Source organism: Nyctibius grandis, chromosome 3 (genome assembly GCF_013368605.1).
Source record: "Nyctibius grandis isolate bNycGra1 chromosome 3, bNycGra1.pri, whole genome shotgun sequence".
In the NCBI taxonomy this organism is placed as follows: Eukaryota; Metazoa; Chordata; class Aves; order Nyctibiiformes; family Nyctibiidae; genus Nyctibius; species Nyctibius grandis.
The window spans coordinates 60,193,713-60,221,526 of record NC_090660.1 but is presented as its reverse complement, the minus strand read 5'-3'; the positions used below and the strand labels follow the sequence as shown (position 1 = coordinate 60,221,526).

Genomic DNA, 27,814 nt, shown 5'->3' with positions numbered 1-27,814 from the left:
GCAGTTTCGTGCTATTTTCCTTCCTGTCATATGCAAGGCCCGGCCTACCATTTTTCTGAACTCCCCATCACAGACAGAGATTTGTGAGTTCACAGGCTGAGCATCTGGTTGGAGAGGAGGCGAAGCCTGAGAAAAGCAGTTTCCCCCAGCTCCCCTCCCAGGGCAATAGCAGGGAAGGGGTGCAGGCAGGCACCCAGCCCCGCAGCAGGCAGAGGCTGGGCTGCAGAGGGGGCTGGGGCACCCGGGTTGCCATGCCGGCATGCAGGAGCTGCCCAGGAGTGTAGCACTGAGTCTCGGGTTGGAAGGGAGCAGTGGCTGGGTGCCTTGACACCACCGTGAAGCCTGAAATTGTTCAGTCAAGCTAACAGTCATCACAGTTTCTAACTAGCTTCTCTCCTGTAGACATTTCCCTTGGCAGAGGTGAATCCTCTCAGAGCAGTCTTAAGGTTTATTTTTCCTTACGTACCTTTCCTTCTTCAACTATAGTCTTTTTCTTTCTATCCATCCTCTAGGCTGACATCTGTTCTTTAAGTAATTTTTTGTACTGATTTAAAAAAAACAGTATTTTTTCACACAAAGTTAATTGAAACATTATTTGTTTTAACTCTTTGTAGCAAAGTGCTTTTCATAAGATCTATACATTGTGTTCCCAACATTTAAAAACAAGAGGCTACATAAACAAGACTAGATCCTTTTCTCCTACCAGCCCAAATCCAGGAACAATAGAGCTATGTTGATTTATACCCGATCGTGCATCTGGCCTTTATTCTGTTTGATGGCATTCAGTGTCTTTTTGGAAGAGTTAACCTATTCATTCCATTTTAATTAAATAACAATGGTGATCATTAGTGGTTTTGTGGTGTCTGTTTTGAATTAAATTTGTTCTGAGTATATACGTCATGTTGATTCGTTTTATCTTTTGTGATAAACGCAATATACATAGATTCAGTGATCACATGTTCTCTTCAGTGGCTCAGCAGTGGGAACATTTCCTTCCTTTGACATAGCAATATCAAGTTACAAGAATCTGACTAAATACAACTTATCAGTTCAAAATTTGGTCCTACTCTTCTGCATGCAGGCATAATGAAATTACCAGAAGGGTTTTCTTTTCTTTGAGCCTGGTAAAGGCATTGCAGGATGACTGCAGTTACTTCTGATTTCAAGCAGCACGGGAAAGGGCTGAGCCTGGGTGGGCTCTTCGGGCATTCAGGCTGGCTGGCTCACGGACAGTGGTCTGAGACCACCCCCCGGCACTGCCTTCACTGCTGACACTTGTCAGGCAGAACGGTTTATCTGGGTGGTCTCCTTGCTTCCACCTTTATTGCTGATGCAAATACCCTTTGCGTTTGTGCAAAGTTTCCATTTATGTATATTTGCATAAAAAGGGTTATCTTAGGTTTTCTGGAGACTGTGCCCTGCCCTTTATTACATAACAGATTTAATCTGCAATAACAATTCTCTTAAACCTTGGCAATATCTTAGAATACTTTTTTTGTAAACTGTATGTAAGACTTTCTGCATGTTTTAATACGGTGCGTGAGCCAAAGTCCTGTGAAGTGGTTAGAACTTTCCACTAAGCCACTGAGCTTTGGATCACACCTACATGTTTTCTTGGAGAATTGCCCAGAGCGCCTTTAGCTTCTTTAGTATTTAGGTTACTGTCCCCAGGGGTATGTCATTACCTTTGATTTAACTGAGTACAGCAAAGGGAAAGTTAGAACTTTATTACTGATTTGGCACCTTGTTCTCAGGTAAATTTTATTAGTTGAAACCCTTGCCTTAGCCAGAGGAATCAGTATCTGGGTGTATTACTGACTTTAGGTTTGTAGCATCCGGACAGTAATTCTAATCAGAAAGTAATCAGAAGGATCTAGAACTAAGATTTATGGCAGGTGCTGTTACCCAACAATATAAATCCTTTGTTAAGTAATATCTCATGCTGATAGATTTTGGCTCATTATGTTATTAACACATTGTTCATTAAAACTGTCTGCAAGAGCTGGACACAGAGCCATTTATTTCTGTATCCTTTACAACGATTTTCTCCATTATGCCTTCAGGCTTCAAAAACCAGATCTGAACAGTTCTTTCTGGATTGAAATTCTAACATTCTTCTTCCATATTAATTTACAAACTACTGACATTCCTATGAATGTAATTATTCATTCTTACCAGTGCATAGTCCTCCTGTGACAGGAATCTTAGACATAGGCTCCCGCACAATAGAGAAATCTGTTGCTGTTCCCAGTTTAAATATAACTGAACAGAGACAAAAGATCATGATGCCAACTATCTGTCTTTTTATTCTGTGTAATAATGCAGCAGTGCTCAATCTTTATCAACGAGCAGGTGACAACTTAACAAAGAAACTGCGTCTCATGGAACATTTCACATATGCTTCACATTTGGAACAACCTGTAGGAAACACAGTAATTGGCTGAGGTGCAAAGTAATGATAGGAGTGTGTTTTAAAAAAAACTTACATATTTTGATTGCTATCAGCTGCAAACCAGGAGACACGATATGATATGAAGAACGGGTCATAGTTTGGTTTCATTGCTATAGAGGATCTCCAAAATTGACAAAGAGAACATAAAGACTCATAGGTTATTCTGCTTGCAATTCTTTGTACTCAGAGGATGCTTCATTGCAGCTCTGGCAATGACCAGCCTCTTGCAGTTTTGAGATGTCTGGGCCAGCTGCACAAAGGAGGTTTATGCTTATGCCTTGCAGACTTAATGCCTTCAGTGAAGTTACAACATTCTATTATGGCACTATCCCCTTTAACGTAAAGTAGTTCCTTTTGCCAGGGACATCCATTTAATGTATTTTTAGAAAATATAGACAGATTTACAGAAGACTGGACCATTGTGCCCTAAATTTCCTTACATCATTAGAGAAAGATGCACAAGGTTTTTTTTAAACATGGAAACCACAAAGAGAATGGTAAGAGGCAAAAAGCATGGCAAGAGGTCATTACAAAGCCATAATGCATTTATAGCGTTTTCAGTGAGACCACATTTTCCAGGCTATTTTATGAGGGGCAGAAAGGAAGCAGAGGGGAGAAAAAAACCCAAATAATTCACAGAGGACTCCAAAAGAGGCAAAGCTACTAGCAGGAGGGAGAGCTAAAATGAAATGGTTCACAGGTGACTCCAAAGAAGTGGTTACAAAACTGGAGAAAGTTAACTCACCCAATTCATTTTGCTGCTGACAGAGTGAAAGGTCAATGGCTCTGTATTTTATGTGAAAGCTCCACAGTAACAGAAGCACAGTCCTTCAAGCTCAGGTACAGGAAGACTGTTAAGTTTTACTTGGAAGCTTTTGTTGTTAGAAACTTAAGTTACAGTATACTTTATAAGCAGTAAAAAGGAAAAATGTTTGCCTTGTATATATATATGCTGTTTTCTACAGTGAATGTATATTTCATTCTACAGAGCCCTGTGATCCATTTAATTTTATTTGCCTGCAGTTCTCAGTGTTAGGTTTCCTAACTGTCTTTCAGCTCCCATTAATCTGGCTGTGTTTTGTAATTACAATAAACGGGAACTCACAGACCTTGATGTCATCCACCTCAGATAACATGATCCTATTAAATCTAATCCAAATTAACTGGAGAAGAACCCTTTGCCCTTGATACTTATATGGACAAGAGAGAGATTTGGTGCTAGCAATACCAATGTGGTTTAGTCTGGAGAGGAAATCTGCTCTGCACCTTGAATACTGTGTCCAGTTCTGGGCCCCGCACTTCAAGAAAGATGTTGAGGTGTTGGAGCGAGTCCAGAGGAGGGTGACCAAGCTGGTGAAGGGTCTGGAGGGTCTGACCTATGAGGAACGGCTGAGGGAGCTGGGGTTGTTTAGCCTGGAGAAGAGGAGGCTCAGAGGTGACCTTATTGCAGTCTACAACTACCTGAAGGGAGGTTGTAGCGGAGTGGGAGTCAGCCTCTTCTCCCAGGCAACTAGCGATAGGACAAGAGGACATAGCCTCAAGCTTCACCAGGGAAGGTTCAAGTTAGACATTAGGAAGCATTTATTCTCAGAAAGGGTCATTAGACGTTGGAACGGGCTACCCAGGGAGGTGGTGGAGTCACCATCTCTGGATGTGTTTAAGAAAAGACTGGACATGGCACTTAGTGCCATGGTCTAGTTGACATGGTGGTGTCAGGGCAATGGTTGGACTCGATGATCCCAGAGGTCTCTTCCAACCTGATTGATTCTGTGATTCTGTGCTCTCCTTACGTAATTGATTTGGGATTCAGATGAGCCATTATGGCAATCTAAACACACTGTTAAAAGAGCATAGGTTTTAAGCCATGCACTCTCAGTGTATTGAACACTATATTTGATCCTTTTTCATTAAACTTTTCAAAATTTTCCTCAGGAGCTTGAATTTCAAGAGGTATAAACCATATAGCAAAATCTTGCCAGTAGACATTAACATACGCATTTCTTTGGTTATTACTTCTAATTTTTAAGGTGAATGAAGCAAAATGCAAGCTGTAATACCTCTGCACCCTTGAACACAAGCAATGAGCAACAATGCAGGCTCACAAAGGACAGCTGGAGTTGAGAGGTTTTTACCATTGAAAATATTAGTATTACTTAAAGGCTTGAACAGCAAGTAGTAAAGATGACTAGAGAATAAAAAATTAAAGGGAAAACCTCTCCTGTGGGAGTTATTTAGTTTTATTCTAACATGGGAATTGACAGGTTTGGGGGTCCACGTGAGATGCTATAGCCAAAGGAGGTAAATAATCCATGGAAGTCGCCGTCACTCGGATGATGAAAGCCTTGTAAATACTACTTATAGCAATAAAAAAAAAACCCCGCAACAAGGTGTTTACCCAAGGCTCACATTGCTAGTTATTCTCATAACATTTCAGCTTACTACAAGATTTAGTCACTTCTGGTCTGCTATGAAATGTATTGGGGGAATTGTTTATTTTGACTTTAACAAAGATCTTTGCTAGTAAACCTGAACAGAAGGAATCTTGACAATTGAAATTATGCCCACAATTCATGACTTGAAATGCTTGAAAATTCAGGCTCCTGTTTTCCAGATGTTTCCCATGTGAGAAACTTCAGAATACTCTAAACACAAAACATACAATGCATGAAATACAGTTCACTGTCTGTGGATTTCTTCAATAAGAATTCTTCATCAGACTAATCTAAACAGGACAACTTCTTTCCTCATATAAAGAATATCCACTGACTCTTCAGGATCAAAAAGCTTTTTACTAAGTGTTTATCAGCCTGATATAGATTTATCTATGTTAAAGTACAAAGCCTGAAATTCTAGTTGGCTTTTATTGATTGTCCCAACAATGTGTGACAGCCTGACTCTATGGAAGCAATACAACTAAAGAAACTGGGGGGAAAAAACAACCACCAAGAACAGTAAAACCAGAGAGACTTTTCTACTTTTTTGTTATGCATTAGGATTGTACCGGAATTAATACTTACTTATCATTATAACTTACATTTACTCAAGTCTTTATACATTTTTCATTTCTTCTTGTCAGCATTAAAACTACTTCTGATAAAATAAACTCAGATGGAAGGGAATTGAAATCCAGGACTCGCTCCAGGTTGTGATGGAAAAATTTTTGCCATGTTTGCTTTTCCTGACAGGGGAAGGGAAGAAGGAAAAGGCTTTTTTTGTGACCAGGGAAAATCTGCTTCAGAGAGCAGTCTGGTGGGCACGAGATATGAAATCTTACTAGAGAATCGCTTGATAACGTTTAACTGTTCTTCTTTTCTCCTTGTGGAAATTTTCAGTGCCAACTAAGGCCAGTAAATCAATTCAGTACTTCTACAGTTATTGGTCACATGAATATTTGACAATCTACTTCAAAGGCAGGGGGCTTTACATGTAGAAAGGATTCAGTTGTTGCTATCTGAAAAGATGATTTCCAAACCCCACCACCTCTAGGCTGATGAGTGTTTCTGTCCCACATGGCCACTATGTGCCAATCCTCTGCTCCCCTCAGAGGCCTCAACCCCGGCACGCTTTCACCACATCCCATTCCCTCCAAAACTAGCTCCACAGCTGAGAAACCTCTGCATGGACATAGATTTGCCTGTAACAGAGTTGCCATAAAAGAAAAAGCAACCCAAGATTTAGTGTGAACAGCCGACACTTTTGCCACCCTGTAAAACCGCAAAAATTTGATAAGGGATTAATGACGAAAGCCATAAGGGCTATTGGTCTGGCATCTTCATCTGTTAATCCAGATAGCACCTCATTCCAAACACACCGAGGACACGCTCCTGCACCTTGAGCAAGAAGGCAGTGGAAGGTGGGAGCAAACATTGCATGAGGTGGGAAGGAGGGTTTGTTTGCATCGCTGTCTACTCCCACCTAGGACCAGCCTTAGAAAATGTTTTAATTTTGCAAAAGAGGGTTGGCATCAGGGAACTGGGGGGAAAAAACCTAACTATCAAAATGCTGCTTCTGAATGATAGTGGAAGAAGAAGCCATGTCAAGTCTATTCAGTCTAGCCCTGTATTCAGAAGAATAAAGCAAACTGGGTCCCCCGCCCTCCATCATGGGTCACAATCAGGTACAAAGTAAAGATTTGAATGTCAAAGAAAACAGTTTTGCTGGTTTAGTCCTGCAATTCATGCTATGTAATGTAGCAGGTGCAACTGCTGTTCCTGATATAACTTGTCTTCATTTAATGAGGAAAAAAAAAGCCTATGGAGGAGACTTTCTGGCTCTGAAAATTACACGAAAAATTACTCTCTTTCTGAGGTTTTTATATAACCAAATTCTAATAAGCAGAGCTGATGGAATTCTGCTTATTCAGACAAATCAGCTTCTTAAAGCTACAGAAATATTTGCATAAAACGAGCAGGATTTAGCAGCTTGTAAAAAGCACATAAAAGAAACACCAGGTTAAAATAACCAAACAAGAAAATGGATAGTTTTAAGAACACACTGCATTTATTTGGCCCCAGAATTCCTAGCATTGTAACAAAATCCCAGAGTTTCACTCCTTAAAGTGCTTCAAACTCCATTTATATTATTATTACTTTTAACATTAATGTACATTTCTGTATAAACATCAATCCAAAGAAATTTATATTTTTATAAAATTCTTTATATTAGTGGATCAAATTTGCTCTCAAGATGACCAGCATTAAGGCAAATTTCCAAAACTAAGACACTGGAGTTACTCAAGTCTATGCTGTTGTAGGTGAGAGCAGAATTTGGCCCCGTAGGGTATAGACAATTATATTTTCTGCATATATTTCAGAAGGCACAATGGATTACCTTGGAAATCAATAACATTTAAAAGGGAGTTCATCAAAGCAAATATTTTTAATTTGCTTTGGCACAATCCACATCCAGAGGATGCATTTGCTCACCAGCCGTTCTGAATAACCAGCATGATGACAGTGACACGGGGATCAGCAAAAGGGGAACCCACATTGCATGAATTCACACAGTCCTTCAGCAGACCCAACCTGATGTGTGTACAAGTACCGTAACAGCAAAGTTACTTTGCTGGGCACCCATGCAAACTCACTACACCATGAACCTCTGAAATTCTCCTGGTGGAGACATGTTTGTCATTGATATTTATATTCCGAAGACAGCCAAAAAATGGCTCTTTAACTGGAAGCCACAGTGTGTCCGAATTTGCTACAAAAAACAAGACAGAAAGATCAAGTTAATAAAATGAGAACGATTTTAAAGAACATTAATTACTGCAAGGCTTTCAAAAGAGGGGGATTGATATAGGACTACATACATGAACAGGACCTTTGTTTTGGAAAGAAGAAAAAGCCAGTAGATACATGAAAAAATAAGAAGCAATACTATTACCTGGCATTTTGCCGAAGTAGAGCGGCTGATGAACACGTCTAGGATGAGAGGGTGGAAGTCCAGTGGTATAGTTACTCTGTGTGCCCACCTCTATCTGCACCCTGTTCTCCTTCTGAGAGACTACAAAGAAGCAGGTAAATGAGTACTTCTTCTCAACCCTATTAAAGAATCAACTAGATATGGCACTATTTTTAAATAGCATCTGTTGTGAAATTTAACTTGTAGGAAAAATAGATTTTATTTTAATTCAAAGTCAGATTGACCCATCTAGGTACTCTAGGGCTAAATACAGCCCAAAAAACCTGTCTTATGTAAAGCCTTGAATTAACACAAGACACTTACATTGTTCTAAAGAATATTCTCAGAATAAACAGAAGTGAAATGATTAATAAAAATCTGGAGCTGCAATGCTCTGTGCCTGCCGTCCTTTCAAAGTTTCAGAAGAACTGGTATGATACAACGTACCTGCAATAGTGTGCCACTGTCCATTAGACAGAGGTTGCTTAGGTGTGACTGGTATCTGGAATTCTCCAGCACCACTATTTCCAGCAGCGATGACCTGCAAAAATGTTATCTTTTTAGAAGATAAGAGATAAGAAAAGAGCAACAGAAAAATACAGCCCTTTAAGTAGTTTACTGAACTTGTGATGGCTGGGTTTCACCTAGTTTTAAGAGTCACAGTCATTGTATACATATTTCAGAAAATATCCTCTCCAAGAGGAAAGTAAATTTCCCTAATAGAATCCCAGGAGAGGATATTTTCAAATTTTGCAAGCATAAATACATACCTTTGTCTCTTCTCCTCAATCTTACAAAATTATGTTAATTCTTTGATGTAATCTCTCTGAGACAAGGTCTTTCCTACTAGGCCTTCCTTTTCTTTCCCAGAGCAGTCATCTACACGCTTGGCATCTCCTGAGAGAATTTCTGCAATATATTTCTCTGTCCTTTCACACAATTTTGGACTACTTGTAATTCATGCACAAAGCTTGCAGCCTGACTTTTTACAACGACATTTTGAACGAGCACCTGCTTGTGAGCATCTTGCTTCTCATTCCTTGCGTGTGCATTATTTTTTTTTCAACATTCTCCTTTCAAACTCGCTTTTGATGTGATGGTTACAACAAACTTGGTCATGGTCAGGTAACTGATGTGCTGAGTCCACTTCCTATCAGGCTGATTGATGGTGTCCCATTGACCTTTTATTCCTTCCTGTTGCATCCTGTCCACACTGACAGTAACCATGAATCTAAGTTACTGCTGAAAAAAGTGGTCAGTCTTGCCCTTAAGGGGTCTCCAGCTGTTGATGTCCTTGCTTCCATGTGCTCGTTGTGTTTTGAACCAGACCAGTGATCTGGGGGAAACTAACTGACGACAAAAAGATAAATAATAAAAACAAGTTCCCTAATCTGGGAAGAGAAGAGCAAAGCTGAGCTTTCTGAATTTACATAGACCCATGCTGGTTTAAACTGTGCCATGAGACAGCAGGTTCTGTGGAGCACTGACATCTTTCTATTTGATGTCTTTCCAGCAGCAACCACAATAGTTTTGTAGTCCAAGACTCACATTCTGAAGCTGTTACATTATGAAAAAGCAACAGTGATAATAATCACCACCATGACACACACATCAACTGGAAGAGAAGATGCTAACACAAAGCAAGACTGCTCAAGTTCTGTAACACACATGGTTACGGAGCTGCATTGGTACAGCCACATGATGACTGATGTAGGAGTGGGAATAAGCCACAGACTTCTGTAGCCTCTGGCCAAAACCCCAGTGGGTTTTTGCAAAGGCTCGGAAGCCTGAGAAAATTAAGACTGTGCCCTACTGCTGACCACTGTGAAGAAAGCACGTGCAAGCTAGCGTGCACACAATGGAAGCTGCTAATGTAGGCAGAGAGACAAGTTAAATGCTCAATTTTCCATGTGATGGTTTTAAACAACTCTAAGGAAGTTGTTTAACATTATATCTATAGACAAATGTTGTAACACATAAGTCCAAAGTTCAAGGTCAGAATTCCCCCTGCTGAAATGGAAACACAGCCTGTACTTACCTTTCCTCCTTCCATGTAAATAGTCAAGTAGTTGTCTTGCTTGCTTCCAGCATGGAGGAGTATGCCTGTTAAAGTCCTTGGTCGAATGGCAAATACAATCCTAAAATCCAAGCCCATCAGGAAATTACCTGTGGAGAATTAAACAGTGGGTAGAGGAATGATCATAGGAGGAGATAATTGGAAAACCATGTGAAAAAAAAAATCCTTACACATACACAAGACATAATTCCATACACAATAACCTCTACAAAGCTTACCAATGGTGATATATCCTCCTTCATTGAAGAAATAAATCCCCGTGTCCATGGGAACATCCAGACATGGAAGTACGCCATTTTTTTGCTGAGGTGCATTCATGACTTTTCCATTCATCTTAAAATTCCTCAGGCAACCCTTGAAACTGTTCATTGGTATATTCTGAAAGCATATTTCAAAAACATGAATACTAAAGCATAATGGCAATTTTTTTAGTAAGAATACCCATTAGTTCTTTTGTACTGTTGGACTGTAGAAAGCCAGCTGGCACTAAAGGCCCCTAAAACCCATCTCTGATGCAGTGAAAAGGTATTCCAACATTTTAAAAAAGAGCTTAAAACATGAAAGTAGCAGTTGATTTTGAGTTAACATAACTCCCGCTTGCGGAACAGATACTTCCCAATGATGTGTCAAAAAGACAATGCAACAGGAGTTGTGAGAAATCTCAGGTACATCCTTCCCTTCCTAAGAGGCTGTTTATTTAAATCTGATTTTATGAAATGCCCTGCATCATTAATTGTCCACTTTTTAAAGTAACAGGAGACACACATATTTCAGATTAAAATCCAGTTCTGTGTTCATAACTCCTTAATGACAAGGATTCCTTTGTTTCTCTACAGATTATCTCTGAGTCCACTGAGGCAAATATTCTGCAGGAAGAGGCTATTCCTGGAATTATAAATGTGACTTTAGTCTTTTCTATTTTTTAAAGAATAGAAATGAAAACAGTATATGGTTGTCATCAGTGTCTCAGCAACACACATTGAAAATATGGGTCCAGCTGAGAGCTGTGTGAACAGGTGATGAAAAACTGCAAACACCAGTCACAGATGGTGCTCACTCAGTGCTTGGAAATATCCCCCAAACCTTTTCAACACGAAAATCCTGCATATTAACACTTTCACATGTAATTAAGGGCAGCGTGGGGACTGTGTGGGGGTGGATGCGTCAATTATTTACCTGTCTTTTCAGTGATGGCAGCCCTCCCATGTAGACTGGTGGCTTAATGCTGATGGCAGAATTTGTTGCTAATCTTCTGTGCTGGACCCTTAGACCATCAACAACAAGGCGGACATACTTCCCATCTGTGCTGAAGACCACCTTTGCAGGGTGCAAACATAACAAAATGAAAAACCTGAAGGCCAGTGAAAGCCACTGGAGATTTTTTTCTTTAACTTGAACACTGTATTGTTGAAATATTTAAACTGAAAATAACATGCTGGGACTATCAGTCTCTATAAGCTCTCTCATAACAGAGACCTGTCAACCCCATGAACTTTCAGGCACAGGAATTAACTTCAGATGACCAAAATCAAATTTCTAATAACTTAAAAATTCATTAGGCTGTGCCTGCTGGATGCTAGTTATGATTTCAGCACAGTTCCTGTGCCGTACTACTTACAGTGTGCCATTGCCCATCATTGTATTTAATACTGGTTTTGATTTTGATTCGTTTTCCTCCAGAGCCAAGTGAAAAGACAAAACGTCCTTTTGAAATGTGGAGAGCCATATAAGAGTCCTCAGACTTTTCCGCCATGAAAACTACTAATCCTCTTGATGACCGAGTCCTTACATCTACAGAAAAATGTAACCTGTAGAGGAAAGTAAGCATATTCAAATGTAGGTCTATTTTGTTAGTTGTTGTATTATTTCTATTCTCCAGAAAAATGTCAGTGAAACTCCACTTGTGAAATGCAGAATAGCTTTTGAGTGGAATCACAGTGTTCTACATTGCCTGCATTTCTGAATGTGATGAAAGTTGGCATATTCAGGCTTAGGATTTGGCATCAATATGCACTGTAATTGTCCACCACATCCAAGTCAAATCTACTCAGTTTGGGTAAATGTCAGCAAAGAAAAGAAATGCCTGAACCTTTAGAATCACTCTTCTGTTATGCCCCAAGACATAAGCAAGATGAAAATCCTAGCTCTTAACACCCAAAGATTCAAGCAGCTTTGACAATTCAGATATTAGGAGGAGAACAGAGAACATTTGTATTACCTGTCAGTAGATGACGGTGGAGAAAACATGTAGGATATGAAACTGTTGGGTGTGTTTCCAAAGAGATATGCTTCACTGCTGACATTTAACTGAGCTGGTAAATTGTGGGTTTGCTGGTTTTGCACATTAGCGGCTTTCAAATAATCAAGGTATTTTTCATCCTGTACCTGTAAGACAGAACTGAAACATTTACTACGTGTGAACATGAAAAAAAACATTTCAATCTACACATTTAAGAGTTCCCACCTGAGGCAGTCAACAGCTTTCTCTAAATGACAGAGAGGCTATTGTCATTCTGGACAGGTATGGGTTTAGCATGGAACTTCAACACAGAAAGAACTTGCTTCAGATGTGAGATGGAAGGAAAATAATAACATCTGAATCTCAGTTCTACAAACCATGGCAGTGCAGACAAAGCCTTGGCATCAATATGGAGCAAAGATGACAGTAAAAATAAGCATACCTTGAGCATCTTAAACCTGAGAGGATTTTTAAATTCTTTCAGCAGCAGTGGTTCAAGGTTCTTGTATTTGCAGCAAGCTCCAAGGGACACACCAGTCTTTGCAGTATAATTAACAAGATCTTGAACCTCAGGGACCTGACCTGCCCTAGAGTGATGAAAGCAGTAAGTGCTGTGACACAGCATTCCTTTTCTTTAGCGTAATCAACAACATATTGTAAAACTGTGTTCTGTACAAAACAGATTTCCCAGTGACCTGATATTAAAGTACCAGTTTTCATTTTTCGATGAAAAATGTAGGTTCAATGTCATATTTGTCCTGGTTCTGCCCATTTCTTTTTGGCTATGGAAGAACTCTGATGTTTTGTTCTCATCTCTTCTAAACAATGTATTTTTTGCTAAAAGCTATCTATTTAAAAAAAAAACAAATATTGCCATTGAAAGAAATGAGGAAAAAATCACAGCAGCTTTGCTTGAATAAGATTTCTGGATCAGACTACAAAACTTTGCTGGTTAATTATGCATAACCAGTGGCAGATCAAGAAAAAATGGCAACATCAGGTCCTGCTAACTCAATGATTCACTCTCTCCTTAAATAGGATGTTCTGATGAGATTTGTCAAGGGGCAAGCCCATCACAACTTAATATGTAGCTTTAGTATTATAGCCAAATTATCAGAAAGATTGTCAAAACCAATTTCTTCTGCTATGAGAAGAGCAGTAGAGTTGGGAGCAGAATCTGAACTTCTTCAATTCTGGTCCAGTTCTCCATTCACTTGATCAGACTAGCTACAATATTAATTCTCCATCTATTTTTGTACTAAAAGCAATTTTCCAAATTTGGCTTCTGATGAGAAGGTTAATATACAAGTTACTTCATTGTCATGCAGTGCTTTAAATGAAGATATAATCTGAGCAACCTGATCTAGTGAAAGATGTCCCTGCCCATGGCAGGGGGGTTGGGCTAGATGATCTATAAAGGTCTGTTACAACCCAAACCATTCTGTGATTCTATGTTAATCAAATCAAAATACACTATTTTTTGTAAACTCTACACATGTATAAACATTCATCAAAACTTAGCTATGACAAAGCCCATTGGGACATCACTTGTGACTCAAGAAGTACTTTTCTTTAAAGAACATATTTATGCCTAATTTTTCTCCTAAATTTTGCCTGAAAGATGTCTCTAATAACCAGAAAAACATGTCTGAAAAAAGAGACAACATAAATCAAGCACTTGATTTTTATACATATGCTTTGATTTGTTTGTGTAACTGGTTCGGTTCTGCCAGTAAGCTTTGCCCATTTCATTACCTGCCTCCCTGTGTAGCTATAATGATACAATCTAGCAGATCTTTTTGGATGCCTTGTTGGGATACTTCCAATTCACTACGTTGAGTTCATTCTTTGATTAAAAGACTACTAAACAGGTATTCAGACTAAAATTCCATTACATCTGAACAGCAGATTTACTTACAACTTGATACTATAACCTGCCTGAATAAAAGAATATTTTGAGGCAGCAAAGCTATGGCTTCATGAAGGCTTCACACATGTAGAAGAAGAACAATTCAGGAAAAAGTGATTTTAATATGATTAAAGAAGGAAAACAGGGCAAAATGCATGAAACTAGAATGTTGCTAGGCCAAATACCTTTTAATAAAGATGTTTGAGATGCAGCCTTCAAAATCATCTCCACCAAATTTTATAGGTTCGGTTAATGCCCGTGCTCTTGGAGAGTCCACTGATGCTAATGACGACTCATCATCAACCAGCAGACGTACTCTGAAACAAAGTGAATAATAATAAGCATAAAATCTAAAGAAATAGTTATGAACCTAAATGAAATATATATATATATATATAAAGAACCACTTGTCAGATGTGTTTTCTCATTACATTGTAATTATGCTAGAGCTTCATTAGCTTACTTCTGGGATTTTTTCAGTATGTGCTCATTGACTGCTATGAAACTGCTCTGCTTGTTGGTAGTAGATGTTGAGCAAGAGTTGAAGCTAGTACTTCAGTCCTACAGTGAAATCCTGGTCCAATGGAAATTCATTTAAAAACTTTAATTGACAACTATGGGACAGGATTTCATCCTTTGTGTCAAAATGGTGCACTTGACATGTTAGCAACAGCTAGTACAGATAATATTAAGTTATAATTACCCGAAGTTATAGCCAATCATTCAAAACTTCCCATGTAACTAACACTTATGTCATTTTATGTGTTCACAGAAATCAATATGTTAGGAGCTCTTCAGGAAATTGTCTCTTCTGATATCTACATAACAGATCATTATTGAAAAAACAGACACAATATTTAGCTTCTTTCCTGGGTCTTTAACCACCTATGTTACAATGGCATATGTAAAGGCTATGGGAAGGGGAAGAGCTCCAAAGCTCCAGCTTGACAAGCAGTCAAAACTCGCACAATCTATAAAAGACATGCATAGTGATGCACAGCTGAAACATCACAGGTACCGACATGCACATTCATAGACCAAAAATCACTTTTAGCTTCATTAGTTCAGTATCCTTTGCTAGCAGAGGTCGGTTTTAGCTGTGTACCCAAAGAACAAGTCACACAATTTTAATCTTCTTTCTCCAACCACAACATAAAAGAATCAGATAAAGAACTGGATTCACCTGCTGTCTGTTTTTATTACTGTCACATAATGCATTGACCCATCTTCATATTTCTTTTTCAGTTCCATTTCCTTCTCTCCCATCTTTGCAATTACAAAGCCAGGTCTCAGAAAGATGGTAAGAATATTAGGCTGTAAAAGAATTCCACAAAATGATCAGGTAAATGCAAGTGCCTTTGTTTCTCCTTGATATTGCTGTTAATACAGTTCTCAGTGGTCTCTTGTGCGCAAGAATTTTTCTTACGCTAAAACTGCATTTCTCAGTCATCTAGTACCAGATATTATGCCCAGTTCTGCACAATTAGCATAGTTCCTGTTTTAAAACACCTCTGCACTCTGAATACCAAACAGTTATTGAAAATACTTGTTTAAATTATTTTCACAAAAAGCAGAGGATTCAGTTCTCCACTTCTCAAATGCCTGGTGTGCATTCACTTCTTAACTCCTCCAGACAGCAAGAATGGGGTTCCGCTTGAACCTCCCTGCTTTCTGAGGGAACATAGCCAAAATCAACCCCTTTTCTGTGTGTATTTGATCGTGGTAACATTTCTGCGTGGGCAGAATGCCAGTTTTTCCCGAGAAAATTTCCAGCCAACTGTATTAGGCAACAGTTATCTTACAGGGATGGTGGTGTTGTGGTGCATGAGCTACTCTGCAGAAGGCTCAAATTCAAAGCTCAGTTACTTGTTGAACTGCTTGTTGGCCGAGTGAAGAAATTGCCAGGATGAGTTTCTCTGGCCTATGACATGCAAAATACCATGCTCAAAAGATGATTATAATAGCCATTTCTTGCCTTAAAATACAGGAAACTATGTGAGACTTATGACAAACTGATGCCAAACTGACACAGTCACAAACATGACTGATCCAGAAATCAAACCAATCACATATTCTAAGTTGAACATGTTTCATACCCATAGATTGTAATTTAAGAGTGTTCCAGTTGATGCCATGGTCTGAAAGCCAAAGCCAACTTGGAAATCCTTGGGAAATGGGAAACCTGATGCACTCAGGCTCAGTGTTCCCTTCTTGGAGAAAGCTGCAGATCTGATGAGCTGAAAGAGAGATAATAATGCTTTCACGGGTTTTCCTGTTAATCAGAAGAAATGGCAACATGGGACAACAACTGCCCTACTCAACGTAATTGCAACCGACTCCAGTCAAATCCCAGCACAAAGCAAACTGCAAGTACAATTATTTTAGTACAGAACAGACTGACTGAATTGGTTCCACCAACATGAACTATGATCTGAGAAACTCTAAAGGGAGATGAGGCTTGCTGAGTAAAACTAGCTGTTCGTCTCTAGCTACTCTTTGCATTGACATGATGGCTTTGAAAGTTTTCACATTTGGGGACACAAAAGTGAACATCTGGAGGAATTGTTCGTAAGTATGGAGATGGGCAGATGAGCAACATAACTGAAACTGTGTGAGTCATAGGACAGAATATACCTGGGCCTTTTTGAACACAACACGTTTTAATAGATGAGAAGTTATACAGATACAGACAGAGAATGAAGGTCAGACCCTCTGCACAGGGAAATGGCCTGCAAAGAAATTGCTCTGTGAAAAGTTTAGATGCCACAAAAGGAAAGCAAATGAGCACAACTTTCAGTGCAATGCCATAGTAAAAAGGGAAAATGGGATCATGCACCATGTAAGTAGCAGTAAGTAGAAGCAGAGGGTAGTTTTCATCTCTTCATGCAGCATTGGTTAAGCCAACACTGAAATGTCACATTGCCCCATTTTAAAAAGAACGTGGCAAAACTCAAGGGTGCACAGAAAATAATTATAAAGCAATCATATGAGTGGAGCAATGGCCTTACAATGAGAAGTGGAAGTAGAGTCTGCTTAGCTCTTTCAAGAAAAAAGGTTGAGAGGTCTTTTAATAAGGAAGCATAAGGACCTTGGCAAGAAGGAAGATCCTGAGTAGTATTAAGTAACTAAGTATTCTGGCCTAATCAATAACAGCAACGGGAAGCCAACAAGTTTACATGGTAAATATGAATTCTTAATTGTACACAGTATTAATTAAAAGAGTGGACTATGTGCTGGAGCAAGCTATCACAGTAGGAGTGGAGTCTCCTTTCTTCCATATCTTCATGCCAAGACCAGGTTCTTTTATTACTATCACATATTAACCAAATATAATTTTTGACCTAAGTTCCAGGATTTATAGACAAACCAGACACTCTGAACTCCAGCAGAAGTTGTTAAGGGACTTTGTTAGTTACCTTCCAGTCATCTGAACATTTCTTGCTGACACCAACAGTCTCGTCAAAAATAACAGATGCAGTGTTAGGATTTTTCACATTCTTCATGCAGCCCCGAAATGGAGGTGTGGATATATTAAAGCTGGTTTTAGGGAGTGGAAAGAAAAAGACTTCAGTAGCCTGGTATTTCAAAGCACACACCAGTATAGTAGCCTGTAAATGCTGACAATATAAGAAATAGAAAAACAGGACAAGAGCGATCTTTCTTGCACACACATGTATCATGCTGATCAAACCCAATCTTCAGGATACACTCCAACAAAGGCCTCACCATTAGCCAAAAATCACAGATTATGATCATGTATTATACACTGGTTATTTTCATATCACATAAGATACCCGATACAGAGTGTGAAAGAAATTGCCTAAGGAAAGAGTTTAGATGGAGTTTCCATACAAAGCCTGTATATTATACAGTCTTTTTATAGTTACTCACCGTTCCCGTAGAGAAGGTGGAATTCCACCTAGGTAATACTTAGTGAAAAGAAAGACATTTATGTTGGCTTTAATATCAGGACTGACATGAACAGTATTCCTACTTCGGGCAAGCACCAAATGAATCTGAAATAGGTGAATAATGACAATTACTTCACTTAGCAGAAACAAAAATCATTTAGCAGATTAAAAGTACTCCCACAGAGCGGGATACAATGGTGGTGGTTTTTTCCCTCCTCTTGTTTACTAGTGCCTTAAATCCAGAATAACTGCAGTAGTTCAAAGGTACTTTGCAGAATTTGGGCATTCAGCCAAAGCAAATGCCTAAGGAAAATGCTCAGCTATCAAAATACAAGGTGAGGTGTTATTTTCCTCAGGAAGATTGCCCTAAAAATACACCTCACCTATCGTTCAGATATTGCCTTCTCTTTGCTGTTGAAGGTTCAGGAACTGCTGCCTGTTACAAAAAAAAGGTCAGTTCGCTGTCTGGAGTAACTTGACCCAGTACAGCATAAAGACTCCTTCCAGCAGACCCTGTGACCTACACTATTTAGTTGGAGATGTAGTAAAGGGAAAAGGGAGAATGAATCAATATGCCAATCAAAGGTTTTAACAATGTCTTTAAGATTTCACTCTAGTACTGCTACAAAACAGCTGGACTGAAGCTAAGTAGACAAGCAACAACAAAAAGACTACAAAAAAATAATCTCTGTAAAGATCAGCCTGGCCTGAAGAAATAAAGCCTTAGGTGGTAAAAACACTAATCTCAGTATTAAAATAATGTTAACAATTGCAATGTACACAGCTCTCTCTAAATAAAGCAATGCTCCATCAAAGAGGTTTTTTCTTTGGTGTTTTTTCTGTTAAAACCGAACTTATTCACAGGAAAGCACAACAGTAGAAAGATTAATTTTCACATGTCCAAACTAATCCCCAACAGCTGGATCCCCTCAACACAAAAGTAAAACTTCACAACTAAACTTTACAAGATGTTTAGTTTCAGCTAACATGTATTTTTACAAATAATGATCACTTGATTGTTTAAAATCACATACTTGTTTATATGTTCCATCGTTTACAGTTGCATTGGTTTCTATTTCTTTTGGAGGCTCAGAGCCAACTTTGTATCTAAAAACTGTATGACCATCTTTAATGAGCACACTGATGAACTGATCCTGCAGTAAAAAAAAAAACACCAACACAATTAAAGTGCCAACATTTCATATATATTTCACTGTCATGAATAATTTTAATGAAGCTATCTGGTTGCTTCAGTAAAGTTTTTTGGGGAAAAGATAACACAAAGCAGACTAAAACTTGTAATAATCAACCATAATTACTTTATACTGTTATAAACAGATCTGGTATCAACTCCAGATGTATTCTCCAAATCTCTAGAGGACTTTTTGTCATTTCAAGATGTCTACTGATTTTTTACAGCATTGAGAAATTATCCAGAGCATGTCACAGTGATTGCAAACATGCCTATAATATTATTAGATAAGTAGCATCACTGCTGTTTTGAGCACCTTTACAGGTCTAAGTCACCACGTCACTTTCTAAATTCTTCCTTACTCTGTTACCACCCATATCTAGATTTGGGAAGAGTGCACTTCCACTTGTGGAGGATTTCAGTATTTCAAAATTGGTTTGATTCAAATTACATCCTCCCTGCCCGTCCCCAGTTCTGAATTCTCTGCATGGCCTAATGGAGGAGCTACTTCGAATGATTTTTTTCTCAGCCTTGACAAAGTGAGTATTCAGCAGCCATCACAGAATCACAGAATATCTCAAGTTGGAAGGGCCCATAAGGATCATCGAGTCCAACTCCCTACTCCTTGCAGGACTACCTAAAACTAAACTATATGACATTAAACATACAGCAGAATCTACTAATCTGCCACACGGACAAAAATAGCACTTTTAAGAAATTTCCTTACAGTTATTACTACATCTAACATGTTCTCGAGTAAGCGAAGTTTTTAAAAATGTTCTTGGACCACAAAACAGACAGAAGCATTCCACGAATTACCCCATTTGCTGCAAAAAACACAATGCCTTCATCTGCAGTAGTCTCAATTGTCTGCTCGTAGCGTACTTGGCTGTGCATGTTTGGTTCTTTCAATGTCACACTGGCATAACCAGTGCCTTCAAAATAGCTTTGGTCAGTCTCTTCTTTATACCTGTAATAATTCAGTACCACAGGTGTGAATATGTGAGAGCAAAAAACTATTACCACATGGACTTACTGTCATTATAATTTTTAAAAAGCTTAAGTTAAAGCATTTGGTACAGGGTCACTAATAGAGTCAAATTCTGATCTATCCCAAGTAAAAAGAAAATGTTCCACTGGCTTCTATTGGATTCACATATGGTCTTTAGAGAGCAAATCATTAGTGACTGACTTTTTTGCACTGACTTTTTTGCACTTAATGTAATATTTACTTTATAGAGGAGCTGAATACATTAGTCCATGAAGTGTGTCTGGGCGTTATAACATTTAAATTGTCAGCCAGTGGACTGAGATTGCCATAGACGTGAATCGTTCCAACACTGAGGATTTTCTCTAAGAAATGTGGTAATAACCATGAGTTGGAAAAAAATCACCAGTTTAGCCACAGTGGTTATTCTTCCGGACGTGAAAAGGCAAGAATTCATCATTATAAAATTATAGAACTGTGAAACACTTTTGTGCTTATAGCATACCTTCTACAGGGTTGCACTTCAGTGGTATTGAGATTAAATGTCCTCTTGAAGTTGTAAAGGCTGATAATATGCTCATTTATGTTGTCTAATTCAATGCAGCCTTCATAATGAGGATAGTCTAGCTTACGTGGAGGCTGCAAAGTAGTATAATCAAAAATATTCCGTCAACATCAGCTGACAAAATTTTACATTGACACGTAACTGCTAAGACTGAAAATATTAATAAGACACAGAATATGACATTCTAAATATCATAAAATTATTATATCTTTGCATATAATATCCAAACCATCTGATGTCACCCCAGGAGTACTGCAGCACAATTTAAAGCGGAGTCATATGGAAAGATTGGGAATAGTGCTTAGCAGGGCTGGACAGGTTTCATGCTGTCCTTGGCAGATAAAATACCATCCTGCTCCTCTCTTTGAGTTCTAACATACTATAAGCCAGGCAGCTTCTGTAGGAAGTAGCATCTCCTTGCATCCCGTCTATTCCTACTGACATGGATGAACTTTTACACAGCCTTTGAAAGACTGCTAGTTCCAATCTTTTACTTATAAGAACAACAGAATGATTAACATGGAAATCTCTTTAAAAGACTAAGCAATTCTTTGTACCCTAAAATCTGGTGGGTATCCTCCAACATAAAAGACAACAGTGCTGGGATCAAGATTTAGGAGAACGTCACTGTCTCCACTGCTTGCAGTCAAAGGGCTTTCATACTCTGGAGAAGTTGATGTTGCTGCTGTGATGTAATTCAGCTTTACAAACTGGTAAATCCTAAAACCAAAACAGACAGGCAAAATATCACATCACACTAATAAAAGATGTTCTTAACAGGTTTTGGAAAAGACTGTTGTGCACTGTGGATCTTATACCTTTCAAACTTAACCTGATCCATAACGGCTTCCTCAGTTTCGCTTTGTGTCACAAATGGCTGCACATCTATTTCTACGTCGCCATCTCCCAGGTTATAGACACAAGTGAGGTGACCATCTTTTACAGCCATACCAATATAGTCCTTGGAAGCCTAAGAATAGCAAAACAAATAATCATTAATAAATTATTAATGTTAATGAAGGTAAAATACAGCAGCACTTCCTCAGAGACATCATCATACTGTGCATGAGTTGTAAGACATCCACCCACCTAATGATGAGAATTGTTATTAAGTTTATCAGTTCTGGGAAGAAAAAATTGTAATCTTCTATGTTGCACTGATTCAATGAACACTGTGTTGCACTGATTCAGTGAATATAGTTATAAATTAATCAGTCATGTGTGGCTTTTTATTTTTATAATAATAGTAGCTAAAAATTATTTTCACATTTGTAACATCTCCCAGCTAAAGCCATGAAAACATGACACCTTTACTAAAAATTAGACTCAACATCTGTGAAATAAAAAGATGTTTGGAATAACGCTCAGTGAAGGACAATGGTTCCTACTGAGGTGACTGGAAGCAGTCATTTTCCCAAACAATTCACGTTTTATTTCTCCAACATACCGTATTTCATAAGTAACAATTAAAATGCTGTCAACAGGTATCTTGGCCAGATATTCAGGGGATAAAAAGGTGAAATCCAGTGTAGAATAACTACCTTTAAACAGCTTTCTATGTATGCACAAGACTCACTACAGATACAGCTGCTGTCAGATAACAAGACTTAAAACTACATAGTTAGGAACCACATGCAGGAAATTTTAAAAATGTTTGATGGTGCTTGAGCAAGCCTGAATGCACAAGCAGGTTTGTACTATTCTGCATATTCAGAAGAGAAAGAAATGAAGGGCTGAGGGACTGAATTTTAAAACTGAAATGATCACTTTTGTCTAACCAACAGAGAAACAGTGACGTATGTTGTGAAAAGAGTCAAAGCTCTGAGGCAGGAGTTGGGCTGAGTTTGTGCTGACTGCTGCAGAACCTGACACTTCTGACAAGGCTGTATGACGGTATCCATGACTGAGAATTAACTTCCAAGGGAGCAAAAAGGCAAAGCATCAAAGGGCAAAGCAGTCAGTCACCCAACAAGTTACTTTGCTGGTGGAGGAGTGAAGTATTCTTCACAAAACACTTCTGCCACCACATAATGGCAATTATAAAGAAATAGGCCAACAGTAGCTCTAAACTTCAGTCAAAATAAATCATCTCCCATCCATTTCTCAAAGCATGTTCTCTGTTCTAAAAATCAGATTAAATCTCAAAATATACCTACATCTTTATTACCCAGGTACAGTACAAACTTATTTGATGCTCTCTGGGGGGTGTCTAATCTTGTCTGAGGTCTTTGGAGAAAGAAAGAAAGTGAAGTATAGCCTTTCAGATCTTCAAGGTTGCTCGGAGGTCGAACCTCTACACCAGAGCTGCCATTGAACCTCATAGGAATAGCAACCTGTTAAGAAAAACAAAATTCAGAACATTGTAATTATCTGTTGCTACTACTCCTACTTATTTCCCTGTTGTGTTTAATTGCAAAGTAACCTATTACATATGCTAGTCATGTTACAGCCATCAATTACTACAGGTTGGGACTCCGATCCTACCAAACAATATAATTAGGAAACAGACTGGATAATACAGTATTCTGTATTATTAATATTTATCACTTAACACAGCACTTTTTTACTCCAGACATCAATTAATCAACCCTTACCACACCTCTGTCAAGTAATCGTTACCTTCAATACGCAGACAAGGAAGGACGTGCCCTGCAGCTCTAAAGAGCAAGCCTATGAATTATTTAGATGTCTACATACATATCCTGATGCTTCACTTAGCTGGACTTGACTGTTTGTTGGAAATTATAATGCACCTCTGATATTAATAAAGACACATCCTATTACAGCTATTTACACCATGGTCACAGATTCCTCTTATTCATTGTAACCATAGGTTATTTGTGATGACCTCAAAGATGCTTCTCAGGGACCAGAGACCACGCTATCCCTTGAGCAACTACAGCAGTTGCTTAAATGGAGAAAGGGCATTCTAATAAGAAGATGCCAGTAGCCGACTCCTAATGTGATGGGGCAGCTGGAAACATGAGAGCACAGGGCTACACAACTCTTTCGGCAGTGCCAGCATTCAACTGGCCATGCATGGGTGGAGAGCCCTACCTCTAAACTGCAGAGCTAACTCTACCCCTGCTGCCAAAGCCACCACAAGGCACCTTGGAAGGCGAGAGGCTATTGTACAAATAAGTACTGCAGAGACGCCCTGGAAAAAAAACCCTACAGGAGGAGGATGAAGCAGGATGCTACGGCATCCACTCATTTTTACGTACAAATTATTACGCTTCCCATCATCACATTTACTTTAAGTGCTGGGTGGTGCTGTTGAATTAAATTTATGTCTGGTCTCTCACACACATGTTAACAAAATTATTTAAGAGGAACAAAAGTACTCCTGTGTGTCCAAACCACTGAGGTCAAGCATGATTGCAATGTTCAGGACAGACCTTATTTGCAGCATCTCTTGCCTGCTGAATCAGCTCTCTTATGCGATTTACATTCTCAGAGATGTTGCTTATTGGCATCAGCTGTTGGTTGATACTCTCAATCTTGCTGAACAGATCTGGAAGTTTGTTTGTCAATTTTTTTACTGCAATGAAAGAAAAAAAAATCATTGATGACAGAAAGGAGGAGGAAAACATGCAAAAAAATGGTATCACTACACGATTATCAGAAAAGCAGTGAGTAGGGTGATGACAGAACTGTTTTCATCAGTCCTACAATATTAGGAAGCCCTCACTGAAACTAGCAGTTTATACAGAGGTTATTGTACTCCTGGAATTTGTGGCCAAAGGTATTTGCGGAAGCAGACAGAATCAGCACTTACAAAAACATATTAGATAAATTCAGGTCCAGGAAAAAGTATTGACTAGAACAGACAGGGATGTGCTCTCTAACGTTATTCAGTGACTGTGGGTGCCAGGGGAGGATGAGAATAATGGACAGCAAATGGGGGTCAGGCTTATGTGCATTCCTGGAGCAGCACCTCCTGCTGCCACTGTCGAAGAGTGAATACTGGGGCAGGCAGACTGCTAGCCTGACCAAGTAGGGCATGTCTTATATTGTTGTGTCAGGGTTGCTAGTCGTCACAATTCAATAGTGAGCCTTACAGTATCTGGGCAGGTTTATTTCAGGAGAAAAGAAGATTCTCAACTTTCATTAGAACAGGAAACAATTTTTCATCCCCTGTGATTTCAAAAAAAAAAAAAAAAGCCTGGAAGCATTAGCAGACTGCAACCCTATGATGCAGAAACCAAATAAAAAGAAATCCAGACCTATTATTTTTCTAAATATGACTTCTAAACTGGTCTTGTAACTGCATGGATGTCTTATGACTCTGCAATAACATGCAGGGCTAGCTCTTGTATTTATGTTATTTAAAATGTTTTCTCTCGCTTGACTTTATCAGACAAAGTTGCTGAAAAGATGAAGAAATACATTATTTGGGATTGTTATTGATTGTTCCTTATTTTGTATTCCACCCAGTCTGCAGGCAATCCCTATCACTTAATTTCAGCTAAGAGACATCTTAGCCTAAGCTAATTGTCTAGGTCCCTTCTCTAGTCAGTGTAGTAGAAAATCACAGAATCACAGAGTGGCTGAGGTTGGAAGGGACCTCTGGAGGTCACCTTGTCCAACCCTTGTGCTCAAGCAGGGGCACCTAGAACCAGTTGCCCAGAACCGTGTCTAGACAGCATGGAACCTCCTGTGTTTCAGTCTTTGCCGCAAGGACACATTGCTGACCCGTGTTCAACTTGGTGCCCACCAGTACCCTCAGGTCCTTTTCTGCAAAGCTGCTTTCCAGCTCAGCAGCCCCCAGCATATACTGGTGCATGGGGTTGTTTCTCCCCAGGTGCAGGACTTATTGTTGAACTTCATGAGGTTCCTATCAATCCATTTCTGCAGCCTGTTGAGGTCCCTCTGGATGGTAGCATGACCCTCTGATGTATCAGCCACTCCTCCTAGTTTTGTGTCATCAGCAAACTTGCTGAGGGTACACACTGCCCCATCATCCAGATCACTAATGAAGATGTCAAACAGGATTGGGCTGAGTATTGACCCCTGGGGTAGCCTGCTAGTCACTGGCCTCCAAGTCTTCAGAGACCAGTCATGGTATCAGCTTTTAACACATACCACAGGATGGCCTGAATCACCTTCTGCTGTACCTGTCACTTTCCACTGGCAATAAAGGAAGCTCAGAATACCATCTTAGGCTAGGTGCCTAACTTTTTGATGACTAAAATTTCTGCTGCAAAACTGACCATGTTCACCTAACAGTGACTTGGCAGGTCTCAGATAGCACCTGCAACAGCAAATACAAGACCTACCTGAATTGTTTGCCTCCATCAATGCTTTACTGAAGCCAGCACTCTGTGTGCTTCCATAGGTACTCTTCATTTTTTCCACATCTGCTTGAATTGGGAGCAGTTCATCCAATACATTGGTTGTGACATCCTGGGCACTTTTTACCATGTTTTTTGCACTGGTGATGATGCTGTTGATGTCATCTGAAACACACAAAAATGCATGTGCAGATTCTTATAGTAATAGATGAAAGAGGCAAACCAGACGTGATCAGTAACTGACCTCTGTTTATCCCATTGAGATTATTTTGAAGAGTGACAAGATCAATTTGCAGTGTATTCTTCTTTCCATCAGCAACATCAAGTCTTTGCTTTATGTCTTCAAGGGTTGGACCAATAGCTGCAAAACAGTGAATGCCCCTGCATGAACTTTAAACAGAAATACCACCTCTCTGTCAGACAGGTGCTGTGGCAGCACCAGCCTGCACTCTTACACAGCTCATGTTGCCACTGAGCACTGAATGAGCATTTGGACTTCAAAACAAATACAAGGCTAAGGATTTGCTGGACAGGAGGACTGCAAAGGTGTATAGCATAGCAGAGGTATGAAATCCACTTTCTCGCCTTTTTGCCATTGGAAACGGCCATCACAAGATGTCCCATTGTAATGGAACTAGTCTCTGCTGGTTAAATATGTGCTGCAGAGCTTTGCTGAAATGTGAAAATTCATGGTTCAATGAAAGCTTGTCATGCTGTGCCAACATTTCCACTATCACTTTCTTTCTCGGTACCTTGCAATGTCCTTTCAGTCTCCTGTGCTTGATTTAAGAGTGTACTGCTCTCGGTTTTTAACTTTGCAGCTTTTCCTGATAGGTCTTCTCTCTTCACAGTCTAGTAACAGAAGCACGGTACTGTAAGACTGCTTTAATAATTATACTAAAATTTAAAGAGTAAAAGAGATAGCCCAATCCAGTTTAAAAAAAACAACTATACAAGGGCAGAGATTTAATGTGAAGAACACCATCTTAAATAACAATTCCCACAATTAATTTAAGCATAATACAACCTTGGTCTTTAGCAAACTTCTGATAAATTTTGGGGCATTCGGAAGAAATTACTAGCACACAGCTGTTAGGTACTACTCCTCTGCTGAAGAGTTTGTGGGTATTACTACTGCAAAGTAAAAGAGAATACCTGAAATCACCTTCAGTGATTACCGGGCTTGCCTTAGCAGATCTCTTTATTTTGCACTGAAAGGAACAGCTAGTATTCATATGGACAGCCCCATCAGAAAGGCAGCAATTAGCCTGTTTAGTGCTGAACCAAGACTAATTAATGAACATGCAGAATATCAGCTCATATAATGGCCACAGACAAATAAGGCATGCCAAGACACACAGGTCTTTTTTTGGTACCTCTCTCATAGTTAAAAAAAGAAAATCTAGTTGTAACAAGTTTACGATCGTTTGGCCACTTACGGGTACTTACCGATAAAGCTGAGTCAGCTGCTTTCCCAGCTTTGTTGGCTGCTTCCTCTGCTGCTTTGATGGCATTAATAATATTGTCATAGGCAGTAGAAGCTTCCACAGCACAGTCTACCAACTCGTCCTTCCTGGCACTGTTCTTTATTCTGTGGGAAACAGGTTGAAAAATGCAGCCTTCTGCAAAGACTGTGGCCTATGAGAAGTATTCTGAATCCACACGAACTCGGTATTTTCTAATTAATGCCAATACAGAAAATATTTTTCAGTTAGATCTGTATTTTCATTCTGCAAAAATATCAAATTTAGAGGCAGACCAATATGAAAAGCTTCTTCAGAAGA

The 27,814-nt window shown here is 39.2% G+C and overlaps 1 protein-coding gene across 1 annotated transcript in view; it reads right to left on the bottom strand.

Moving 5' to 3' along the window:
* Positions 1-6,967: 6,967 nt before the first annotated feature.
* LAMA3 (laminin subunit alpha 3) overlaps positions 6,968-27,814 on the bottom strand; it is a 130,957-nt gene continuing 110,110 nt past the window's right edge. Inside the window, exons 54-78 of the mRNA XM_068396018.1 lie at positions 27,480-27,621; positions 26,783-26,882; positions 26,275-26,391; positions 26,016-26,195; positions 24,135-24,277; positions 22,893-23,069; positions 21,555-21,706; positions 21,294-21,456; positions 20,677-20,810; positions 20,003-20,153; positions 19,026-19,145; positions 17,972-18,096; positions 17,497-17,617; positions 16,177-16,317; positions 15,264-15,394; positions 14,266-14,397; positions 12,614-12,758; positions 12,151-12,317; positions 11,551-11,740; positions 11,109-11,249; positions 10,151-10,310; positions 9,894-10,021; positions 8,303-8,396; positions 7,838-7,957; positions 6,968-7,654 (exon numbers count right to left, since the gene is read on the bottom strand). Coding sequence (XP_068252119.1) covers positions 7,509-7,654; positions 7,838-7,957; positions 8,303-8,396; positions 9,894-10,021; positions 10,151-10,310; positions 11,109-11,249; positions 11,551-11,740; positions 12,151-12,317; positions 12,614-12,758; positions 14,266-14,397; positions 15,264-15,394; positions 16,177-16,317; positions 17,497-17,617; positions 17,972-18,096; positions 19,026-19,145; positions 20,003-20,153; positions 20,677-20,810; positions 21,294-21,456; positions 21,555-21,706; positions 22,893-23,069; positions 24,135-24,277; positions 26,016-26,195; positions 26,275-26,391; positions 26,783-26,882; positions 27,480-27,621 — 3,520 coding nt within the window. The 3' untranslated portion in view covers positions 6,968-7,508. The remainder of the gene's footprint in view (positions 7,655-7,837; positions 7,958-8,302; positions 8,397-9,893; positions 10,022-10,150; positions 10,311-11,108; positions 11,250-11,550; positions 11,741-12,150; positions 12,318-12,613; positions 12,759-14,265; positions 14,398-15,263; positions 15,395-16,176; positions 16,318-17,496; positions 17,618-17,971; positions 18,097-19,025; positions 19,146-20,002; positions 20,154-20,676; positions 20,811-21,293; positions 21,457-21,554; positions 21,707-22,892; positions 23,070-24,134; positions 24,278-26,015; positions 26,196-26,274; positions 26,392-26,782; positions 26,883-27,479; positions 27,622-27,814) is intronic.